At 42.4% G+C, this 12,236-nt stretch overlaps 1 protein-coding gene across 2 annotated transcripts in view; it reads right to left on the reverse strand.

Moving 5' to 3' along the window:
* The window catches only part of LOC144761756 (uncharacterized), a 238,703-nt gene that overhangs the window by 167,657 nt on the left and 58,810 nt on the right, over positions 1 to 12,236 (reverse strand). The window contains exons 1-2 of one of the 2 annotated variants that reach the window (XM_078647009.1): positions 1,662 to 1,963; positions 267 to 356 (exon numbers count right to left, since the gene is read on the reverse strand). The exons of the other annotated variant lie outside the window; for it this stretch is intronic. Coding sequence (XP_078503135.1) covers positions 267 to 356; positions 1,662 to 1,817 — 246 coding nt within the window. The 5' untranslated portion in view covers positions 1,818 to 1,963. Of the gene's footprint in view, positions 1 to 266; positions 357 to 1,661; positions 1,964 to 12,236 lie in introns of those variants that run through there. 2 annotated transcript variants of the gene reach the window in all.

Raw genomic sequence — 12,236 nt, forward strand, 5'->3', positions numbered from 1 at the left:
CGCTCATCAAAGCATCTCATTATTTCCGCATATCTCGAAATTGTTGTGGCAGCAGTTTACTTTGTGAATGTTTAGCTTCAAGATATTCCATCATAGCGGTACTCAGCATCCTGAATTGAATAACCAAACTTTTACGATTGTCCTTCAGATTTCAGCTTTAAATGTGTCTCACACAAAAAATATGTAACAGAAATACATCCATGGAGGATAAAGGAAACACAAAAATGCATAAGTAATTCCCCCCAATGACATCCCCTTTTACTTACCCAGTTTCCTTCAGAATTGTACAGTGCGACAATGAACATTACATAGTTGCTCCGCTGCGTAATTCGGGCTTGGAATGTCCAGACTCTTAGCTGTAAATACACAAAAAAGAGAGCCAGGCACAACCCAGTACAAGGCCCACCTTCATTAACCGCCATCTCTGCCCTCCACAATTGATCCATCTCCTATCACTAGACCACACTTCCCAAATCACTCGTCTTAAGTAAGGAATGGCTACATAATGATCAATGTTTTCTTTATTACATCATGCGGAATAGCAGATGAAATAATATTTACCCGGAATGCTATTGGCATCAGGAATGTTTAAAGAGTCACTCACTTTAAATAGATCTTAACATTAGAAGAGAATCCCACATCATCTAGGTATAACACACCTATGTTGACCTTTGCACTTCAAAGCAGTACCTTCAAGGGAGATGTTATTGAAGCTCCAATTTGCAAAATATGCAGAGGGGACAAGGTTATCACTTTGCAGCCATATCTTCAGTTCTGCAACATTCAGTGTATCCTAGAAGGTATGGATATTACCAACACAAACACGGCATTCCATTTGTCTCCTTTATGTGGTTTCACTGGGGACGGGAACGTTTGAAACCACCAACGTGAAGTTCAAGGCAAAACAGAAATCTTAGAAGTTATCGTATCCAACGAAAATTTCTATCATTTGGGGCACTGCTGCAGGTGATATGAAAATAACTACTTTGTTGAAAAACCAAAAAATCAAGTCAAATATTATGTTTCAGGTAGAAAGTACTCCAATTTTACTGTAAAAAGTGTTGTTTGAAAAATGTGTCCGAAGATATGTGAGCATGAATAGCAAAGAGTGACTTTTGGTCAAGACATTATTAGAAAGACAAATGCTTTCGTATCACCAGTAATCAGACAGAATACAGATGTGCTGCCCAAAAAAAAAGCTTTGTAGACTGCTCCTGCTAGGCCACTTTGCCTGGCTTAGAGGATCTGTTTTTTCACAAGAGAATCTTAAATATTTATTTGGAGTTAAAATGATCAATTCATGCTTGTGTTTTAATTTATGGAAAACAAGCATTTTGCCACTCTTCTGCATACACATAGCAAAGATGTGAATGGCTGTCCTGCTACAGGACTTTTCGCTCATCAAAGCATCTCAATATTTCGGCATATCTCTAAATTGTTGTGGCAGCAGTTTATTTTGTGAATATTTAGCTTGAAGATATTCCATCAAAGCGTTACTCAGCCTCCTGAATTGCATAACCAAAATTGGACGATTGTCCTACAGATTCCAGCTTTAAATGTGTCTCACACAAAAAACATGTAACAGAAATACATCTATGGAGGATAAGGGAAACACACAAATTAATTAGTAATTCCCCCCACTGACTTCCCCTCTTACTTACCCAGTTTCCTTCAGAATTGTACAGTGCGACACTGAACATTAAATAGTTGCTCCACTGTGTAATTCGGGCTTGGACTGTCCAGACTCTTAGCTGTAAATACACAAAAAAGAGAGCCAGGCACAACCCAGTACAAGGCCCACCTTCAGTAACCGCCATCTCTGCCCTCCACAATTGATCCCTCTCCTGTCACTAGACCACACTTCCAAAATCACTCATCTTAAGTAAGGAATGGTTACATAATGATTAAAGTTTTCTTTATTACATCATGCGGAATAGCAGATGAAATAATATTTACCCGGAATGCTATTGGCATCAGGAATCTTTAAAGAGTCACTCACTTTAAATAGATCTTAACATTAGAAGAGAATCCCACATCCTCTAGGTATAACACACCTATGTTGACCTTTGCACTTCAAAGCAGTACCTTCAAGGGAGATGTTATTGAAGCTCCAATTTGCAAAATATGCAGAGGGGACAAGGTTATTACTTTGCAGCCATATCTTCAGTTCTGCAACATTCAGTGTATCCTAGAAGGTATGGATATTACCAACACAAACACGGCATTCCATTTGTCTCCTTTATGTGGTTTCACTGGGGACGGGAACGTTTGAAACCGCCAACGTGAAGTTCAAGGCAAAACAGAAATCTTAGAAGTTATCGTATCCAACGGAAATTTCTATCATTTAGGGCACTGCTGCAGGTGATATGAAAATAACTACGTTGTTGAAAAACCAAAAAATCAAGTCAAATATTATGTTTCAGGTAGAAAGTACTCCAATTTTACTGTAAAAAGTGTTGTTTGAAAAATGTGTCCGAAGATATGTGAGCATGAATAGCAAAGAGTGACTTTTGGTCAAGACATTATTAGAAAGACAAATGCTTTCGTATCACCAGTAATCAGACACAATACAGATGTGCTGCCCAAAAAAAGCTCTGTAGACTGCTCCTGCTAGGCCACTTTGCCTGGCTTAGAGGATCTGTTTTTTCACAAGAGAATCTTAAATATTTATTTGGAGTTAAAATGATCAATTAATGCTTGTGTTTTAATTTATGGAAAACAAGCATTTTGCCACTCTTCTGCATACACATAGCAAAGATGTGAATGGCTGTCCTGCTACAGGACTTTTCGCTCATCAAAGCATCTCAATATTTCGGCATATCTCTAAATTGTTGTGGCAGCAGTTTACTTTGTGAATGTTTAGCTTGAAGATATTCCATCAAAGCGTTACTCAGCCTCCTGAATTGCATAACCAAAATTGGACGATTGTCCTACAGATTCCAGCTTTAAATGTGTCTCACACAAAAAACATGTAACAGAAATACATCTATGGAGGATAAGGGAAACACAAAAATTAATTAGTAATTCCCCCCACTGACATCCCCTCTTACTTACCCAGTTTCCTTCAGAATTGTACAGGGCGACACTGAACATTAAATAGTTGCTCCACTGTGTAATTCGGGCTTGGACTGTCCAGACTCTTAGCTGTAAATACACAAAAAAGAGAGCCAGGCACAACCCAGTACAAGGCCCACCTTCAGTAACCGCCATCTCTGCCCTCCACAATTGATCCCTCTCCTATCACTAGACCACACTTCCCAAATCACTCATCTTAAGTAAGGAATGGTTACATAATGATTAAAGTTTTCTTTATTACATCATGCGGAATAGCAGATGAAATAATATTTACCTGGAATGCTATTGGCATCAGGAATCTTTAAAGAGTCACTCACGTTAAATAGATCTTAACATTAGAAGAGAATCCCACATCATCTAGATATAACACACCTATGTTGACCTTTGCACTTCAAAGCAGTACCTTCAAGGGAGATGTTACTGAAGCTCCAATTTGCAAAATATGCGGAGGGGACAAGGTTATCACTTTGCAGTCATATCTTCAGTTCTGTAACATTCAGTGTCTCCTAGAAGGTATGGATATTACCAGCGCAAACATGGCATTCCATTTGTCCCCATTATGTGGTGTCACTAGGGACAGGAACGTTTTTAACGGCCAACATGAAGTTCAAGGCAAAACAGAAATCTCAGAAGCTTATCGTATCCAACGCAAATTTCTATCATTTGGGGCACTGCAGCAGGTGATATGAAAATAACTACTTTGTTGAACAATCAAGCAATCAAGTCAAATCTTATGTTTCAGGTAGAAAGTCCTGCAAGGGCACTGTAAAAAATGTTGTTTGAAGAATGTGTCCCAAGATAAGTGAGCATGAAAGCGATGACTGACTTTTGGTCAAGACATTATTAGAAAGACAACTAAGAGGTGAATGTTAGGTGTCATGCTGAATAACTACACTAGAGGCCATTTCTTGATCGCTAGTATGGGAGGACAAGGGAAACATTCAAGACATGGTTCCAACTCAATTACATGCATCCCCTCTCACCTACCATTTCTCTCTCAGCAGCATGATGTATGAGCGTAACCATTTGGGAGTTCCCATGTGCCATTACGCCTGAGGCAGGCCAAATGGGTAGTTGCGAAAGATACCAAAAAAAGGCATTAGGCAAAAAAGACTTCAGAAGCTGACTGCACTAAACATTATTAGAACCCCTCTCCTCTCAGATCAGTCTAGAGACCCAAATCTTGGATACGTAGAAAGATAATTACAGGGCGTTAGGAAATGGAATAGTTTTTATCTGTATTGTGATTTGTCTAGAAAAGGCAACTTTTATAATTTCCTGTAGTATAAATATCCACAAATGTCAGAAGAAGACTACAGCCTATATCTTACTGGAGATATCTAAATTCATCTCAATCTCTATCTCTCTTTCTCTCTCTCTCTCTCTTTCTCTCTCTCTATATATATATATATATATATATATATATGTGTGTGTGTGTGTGTGTATGTATGTACATATATATATATATTCAATTTTTTGCTGTTGTCTCCTCTGTTTTTGATATGTTTTTGCTGATTTTAGATGCTTTGGGCACTGTGCCTTAGCCTCTGAAGAAGAAGGATTAAATTCGAAACGCGTCAGGAGGGCACCTTTGAACTGCCAATTGCAATCGATGCCCCCATTTCCTTTGCACCTAATAAAAGGTTTTTACCAGCCACAGTATCTGAGCGCTTCCCTCCAGAGGGCAAACTCACAAGCAGCGATGTTAGGTGGCAGGTCCAGCCACCGGGCATGAACCACCGCTTTTACATTGCTGGTCACGGGACCTGATAACGACAGTCTCGATTTGGGGACACTGTGGAGATAGAAAAAAAACGCGAGCATTGAGGCCCATCTGAGGGCTTGGAACTTTTAGCAGGCAGCTGTATTAAGTGTGAGCTGATAGAAGGGATTATCAGCGTGGAACACAAGACCCAGCATTCCGCTGTACCTCATTTAGGGCGGTCTCTCATGCAACAATTAAAGCATCGGTCTAAACACAAGTGTTTTCATATGCCCCATTGCCTCTGAAGAAGAAGGATTAACTTTGAAATGCGTAAGGAGGGTGCCTTTGAACTGCCAATTGCAATCGATGCCCCCATTTCCTTTGCACCTAATAAAAGGTTTTTACCAGCCACAGTGTCTGAGCGCTTCCCTCCGGAGGGTAAACTCATGAGCCGCGATGTTAGGCGGCAGGTCCAGCCGCCGGGAATGCACCACCGCTTTTACATTGCGGGCTACGGGACCTGATAACGAGGGTCTCGATTTGGGGACACTGTGAGGATAGAAAGAAAACGCGAGCATTGAGGCCCATCTGAGGGCTTGGAACTTTTAGCAGGCAGCTGTATTAAGTGTGCGTTGGTGGAAAGGATTATCAGCGCGGACCACAAGACCCAGCATTCCATTCCGCTGTACCTCATTTAGGGCGGTCTCTCATGCAACAATTAAAGCATCAGTCCTAAACACAAGTGTTTTCATATGCGCCTTAGCCTCTGAAGAAGAAGGATTCACTTTGAAATGCGTCAGGAGGGCGCCTTTGAACTGCCAATTGCAATCGATGCCCCCGTTTCCTTTGAACCTAGTAAAAGGTTTTTACCAGCCACAGTGTCTGAGCGCTTCCCTCCGGAGGGCAAACTCACAAGAAGCGATATATATATATATATATATATATATATATATATATATATATATATATATATATAAATATATATATATATATATATATATATATATATATATCCAAATACCTCCGTACACGTACGCGATGCACTCCGACCATGAAGACACAGATGTCTTGAAGCTTGAAAAGTTATTTATTACTCATTACATCAAGCCAAAAACTAAAGCCCAACGCGTTTCGGCGGTGAACCACCTTAATCACGGGTAAGTTAATTGTGTAGTATATATATATCTATATATCACCAATATCAAATGAATGGCATCTATAATGGAATTTGGTCAGCCATCTATATGCCCGAATTATTCCAGGCAATTTCATACATAATTAGAGAACGCTAATGTGTGGTTCTGAAAGGTCCTATGTTATATAAGCTGTATATAAGGTTATTTCAACATATAGCAGTTGGTGTGCTTTCATTATTCGGTTGATAGTAATTACCGGCATAAGCAGAAAATGTGGTACCATATTTGCCATACTGCATATTTTTTATGTACATGCATTTTTAGAAAATAGAAAAAAGAAAGAAACAATTGCATGGATTGGTCAGCCAAATATCTGATGCTTCAAATCTTTCTTCCTTGTCCATGATGTAACAAGTCACGGGTCTAAAAGAATTATGCACTGTCACGTTAAATATGAGCACAGTCATGTCACACGTTGTCATGTGAACAAGGCTCCACGGAGCCGAAACGTTATGTGGCAATTTCTGCAAGAATTTAAATAAACTGCACTTATCTGGAGGTCCGTGTCCGAAGTTTCTGTTCCGGCAGGGCGGGACTCGTTGATTGCTTGCTTGAACTCAGTCCGAGGCATATATACATATATATTATATATATATATATATATATATATATATATATATATATATATATCTTCCATTCTTTTGCTGTTGTCTACACTGTTTTTGATATGCTTTCGCTGGTTTTAGATGCTTTGGGAACTGTGCCACTGCTATTCAGTGCCACAGTGCAAGCTCTCCCTATTGTAGATCTACAGAAGCAGCTTGTAAAGTGTGTCTTTGGTATGCCATTGCAGAGCCTGTGTGCAGTCTAGTACTGCCATGTCGACTTGGTAAGTGCACCCACTTACCAGTCCCTAAACTTTCCTTTTTCTACATGTTAGACTCAGCTAAGGTAGGCCCTAGGGCAGGGTGCATTGTATGTGAAAGGTATGAAATGCCCTGATGTGTGTGGCATGTCCTGATATTGAATTACAGCCAGTTTTTGTTTACTATTGCAAGGCTATCTGTCCCCATAGGCCAGAATGGGCAGTTTGATTATAACATCTTACAATCCTCACTATAGACGTCTTGCGAGATAGCAATACATTTTGGGATATTATAAATCAGCCGTTTTTTGCTGGGACAGAAAACGCAGTCACCGACTGCGTTATTCCTGATGAGAAGTGGGTTCTCCACTTCAAAGATGTTTATGGGGACAAGAATAGTCGAGTCTCTTGTGGCACAATGGCAGGTCGGGTTTCCCCCCGGTAGAGTTTGACGAGGATGAGGTTTTGAAGGCTATTCTGGAGACCTCGAAAAACAAAGCTCCGGGGCCCGATGGCGTACCTGCGGACTTATACAGACATTCCCTGATAATTTGGTCCCAGGTGTTAACTAAAGTTTTCCGGGCAGCTAATGATAACGTATTCCCCGATACCTGGGTGACCTCCATTATAGTGCCAATTTTTAAGAAGGGGCAACGTGAGGACCCAGGGTGTTACAGACCCATTTCCCTCCTCGACTCTGCCATTAAGATCCTAGGTAGAGTCCTACTGTTCAAACTGAGGGTAAATTTGGAGGTCTGTGGGGGGCTCTCGAACATACAATACGGGTTCAGAGAGAAACGAGGCACCCTGGACCAATGTTCCAACTTGCACCTTTTAATCTCCAAATATACGGTAGCCGGGGAGGGGTCTCTTTATTTGGCCTTTATGGACCTCTCCTCGGCTTTTGATTTGGTGAACAGGTCCAAGCTGTGGTCCACTCTTCTAGAGATGGGGATAGATGCTTCCCTGGTAACATTTATGGCTTCTTTGCACCAGGAGTTATTTGCCAAAGTAAGGGTCACAAAGGAAGGTAGGTGTACGGAGATATTCAGGTCAGAGAAAGGGGTGCGCCAAGGGTGCATCCTGGCCCCCCTCCTGTTCACCATTTATATAAATGGGTTAGGAAAATATCTAGAGGCTGGGGGGGCAGACGTTCCGCGTGTAGGAGGAGTGCAGGTTCCGGCCCTCCTATACGCGGACGATCCTGTCTTAATAGCGCGTACTGGTAATGGCCTACAGGCCTTATTGGACCGTTTCGGTTCCTTCATGGAGAACCTTGACTTAAGAGTCAATGCAAAAAAATCACACTCCATGATAGTAGGCCGACAGAGAAGTAAGCCTAGATCTAAAACCTTCTATTGTAAGGCCGAGGTGGTATCAAGGGTCCCAGTCTTTCCTTACCTGGGGGTCCTCTTCGACGAGAGGGGGTCCTGGGTCCCTCAGATAAAGGTGAAGAGCTTATCCTTGGCCCGTTCCACATCTGCATTGTTGGCCTTCTCAAAAAGGTTGGGGGCCAGGCCGATGGAGGCACTTTTGAAGGTATATAACAGTAAGTGCATCCCCATCGCAACACATGGGTCCGCTTTATGGGGCTACGCCACTCATGACAAAATTCAAAGGGTTGAAAATGGGCTTATTAGGCAATTTGTATCTGTTCCTAAATCCACCCCTACCTTCACCATACATGAGGAAGTGGGTTTGCCCTATATTACGGACAAGCTGAAATTGGGACCCCTAATTTTCTCGGCAAAGACATGGCTCAATTTGGAACTAACTCTGAACCACGTAATTCTGTTGGATGTCATTTATTTGGATCATGCAATGAAAATACCCTGGTTGAATTACCTAAAAAACACCTTCACATCCCTAGGCCGACCTGAACTTTTCTTATCTCCATCTAATATTAGGAGAAAAGATGTTAAATGGATTAAGTACCACTTCTTGGAGAGGGTACGCTTAGACAGAGAGGAGAGGGAATTAATGAAATTTTCAGTAAGATCATACCTAGTGTTAACCACTACTCCCTCCCTGGAACCGTACCTAAAAATTGTCACCATACCTCTTCATAGATTTTTATTAACAAAATTCAGGTTTAACATGGTCCATTATTCTTTAGGCTGTTACCAATCGTGGGCTAAACCAGAAAATGCTCCCCCCTGCGAGTGTGATACATTTTCTAATCAAGATACCATGCATTTTATGATGTTCTGTGGGTTTTACGCTACCACAAGGAAAAAATATGTATACCTGTATTGAGGGAGGCTGGTTTTTTACACGTCAGGCCTGCATTAATTTACCTCCAGATGTTGGGCAATACTTATATTATTTTTAGTGTCGCTAGTTTCTTAGCGGAAGCATTTAAAATCAGGAACAAACGAGTACCACTGAATGTTCTACTTTAATCATGGTATTGTTTTTATTGCTTTTTAATTATGTATATATGATGCACATTAGGCTAACCAGGCCTCAGCACTGATTTTGTACATAAATGAATTGTTGATTTCAATTCTGTGTGTATTGTCAACCGCCTTTTATGATTTTTTTTAAATCGAATAAATTGTACTTTGACTGACTGATCTTACAATCCTAACTGACCCAGGGAACATAGTAGAAAAACAATTTTAGTATGCCTGAACTCAGAATGATAAAATACATATTTTAGTGAAGTTGGTTTTAACATTCTGTGTTTGAAAATACCACTTTTAGAAAGTAGGTCTTTTCTTGCCTAACCATCCAAGTCTGCCTCTGCTAGGTTGTGTATTCCATGTCTGGTTTGTGAGTGACATGGGCTGTGGTGGCTCCAGGAGACAGGGTGAGTCAGCACATGGCTGAATAGATCTATCTGCATTGGGAGTGGTGGGAGGAGTAGCACCTGGGCCTGAATAGGGCTGTGCCTGCCTTCCACAATGGTGGCTCCATTTCCTGTGGTGCGTCTGATGACCCTGGCCCACACTGACAAAGAAAGAAGTTGTGCACTGGCAGAATGCACCCAGAATGGTTTGGACCTAGGTACAGACACTCTCTGCCTTTAGAGACAAAGGATTTGTGTGTAGAAAAAAGGGGACCCAGACCCCAGAAATTTAGATCACTTCTGGACTTCAAGACAGACTTTTGCCAAGGAGAAGAACCAGAAAATCTGCAGGGGCTTTTGACTAACCTTGTGCCAGTGTTAATTGATGGGGTTGGCCTGAAGTGGTTTCATTATTGCCAAGGAAAGGAGAAAAACTTTTATTTGCAACTTTTATCATCTTGAAAATGAATCACCAAGGGCTTGAACTGTGCTTGCCTCCTGCTGAAGTCTCAGACATACAAGACTTCACCACCAGCTCCCCCCTGAATTTCCTTGCTGAGTATTCTGTCTGCAGAAGCCTGCGTGTTGTTGGGAGCTGGAAGCGCGACTCAACGAGAAGAAGCGTGTCGCATCCCCAGCTGTCGCCGTTGCATCATTGGAGAAGCGTGCCGCCACTGCAAGGGTCACCGTCACATCACCGGAGAAGCGTGTCTCCGTCGCAGCTATGTGTCGCCGCATCACCGGAGAAGCGGGTCGCTACCGTACGGGTCGCCATCGCATCACTGGAGAAGCTTGTCGCAGGGCCTGTGGCCGCTCCAAAGTTACAGAGTCGCCACACAGCCATCGGGCGTGCACGCATCGTCTTCACGTTGTTGCATCGCATCAACGGTACCATCTTCTCTCATCACACCTGATTGTCGCATCGCATCTAGGTGCCATCTTGTCTCATTGCAACCGGGACGCACCACGAGATCGTCGCATTACCTCCTCTTCGTTTAGGAACAGGCGCATCGCCTATTTCGCGCAAGCATGAGGAACAGACGCATCGCCTCCCTGAAACCTTTTGTTTATCTTGCGTGACGCATCCAAAGGTACTTTGTAAGAAACGTGTCGCATTTACCATCTAACATGAACTGAGTTATTTCTACCATCTTAAAGTCATTTTCTTACTGCTGTATTGTGGATTTTTGTCGTTTGGGTCTTGTGGTAAGTCTATGTAAAGAATACTTATTTTTATAAAACCTGTGTTGTGTCCATCTGCAGTGTTTTCACTGTATTACTGTTAGGCCTGGGCGGTAAATTCCATTCTGCTCGCGGAATTTGGGTAATTTTGTGTTTTCTGCGGAGAACGCGGAATTGCCAAAAATTCCACGATCCGCTGCTCCGCATAATTTTTTGCTTGTTTGCGTTTTCAAAATGCTTGTTCGCAACATATTTCCCCCGAGCACGCAAACAGCATTCGCGAGCAGGAAAAAAGCATTGCGAACGGGCAGAACAAGTAATTCCATGTGTTCGCGGAACTCTGAGATTTTTTACCGTTTCGCGAAGCTTTGCGTAGCGCGGCTTCGCACATTACCCCTACTGTATGTGTTCACAGATGCTTTACAAACTGCCTCTGAGATAAGCCTTCCTGCTCATGCCAAGCTATGGCAGGGTTGAGCAGGTGTTATTTTTAGGAGTGTAGCCCCCTTACTGACTAGAAGCAAGGGTCCCTATTTGGACAAAGGTGCAAGCCATTGCCAAGTAGAGACCCCCAGTTCTAACATTGGTGGTCAGTGGTGAGGATTTGGACTTGCATTTGTGACTCATATACAGTGATTGGTGTATACTACTAGTGAGTGCAGACCAAACGCAACCACATACATTTTTTGGGGTAGAATTATTTTTCCTTGAAACTGCTATTTTTGCTAAAGACTGCCCGTTCTTATTGCCATGAGTAAAGCAGCATCCAACGCATATATGGATCTAGATTTTGAGGAAGAAAGGTTGGAGGCCATCCGTAGAAAACTTAAAGTTGCTACATCAGGCCTCACCAAGAAGGAGGAGTTCCAAAAGGCACTGAGGGCCTGGGTGGAAGCAAGAAATGCCTCTGTGCATGTGGAAGAGCCTGCAGAGGAGGCTGAGAATGCAGAAGGGCAGCTAGATGGGTCATTGGGTCCAGCCAGGGAGAGAGTGTCTTCCCCAATAGGCAGCAGTGTTTCTTCCAAGGGCCTGTCCCCAGGAGAGCTGGAGGACAGGGAGATAAATACATTGCATAGAATGGAGATGGCCAAGCTCAAGTTGGAGGGTCAAAAGGACCTAGGGATTAAGAAGCTGGAAGTTGAGGATAACAGAATAGCTTTTGAAAGGGAAAAAAAGAAATTAGCACATGAGAGATTTTTGAGGGAATTGAAGCTTAAGGCTAAAAGTTTAGAAATGAGTCCCTCTGGTGGCAGCTCACCATCTGTGCCTGCAGAAGGCAGGGTATCTTTCCCCAAGGATGTCATTAAAGATTTCCATAAGCATGAAGATATTGGGCAGTGGTTTGCAGCCTATGAAATGGCAATGTTGGCCCACCGGGTCGCTTAGAAGGATTGGGGAGGAGGGTTGTGGGGCCGCTTTGTTAGTGATGGGAGGGATACATTGTTAGACCCGCCCAGTGAGAGTAGAATGTTTTATGCCCAC

Source organism: Lissotriton helveticus, chromosome 6 (genome assembly GCF_964261635.1).
Source record: "Lissotriton helveticus chromosome 6, aLisHel1.1, whole genome shotgun sequence".
NCBI classification, from domain to species: domain Eukaryota; kingdom Metazoa; phylum Chordata; class Amphibia; order Caudata; family Salamandridae; genus Lissotriton; species Lissotriton helveticus.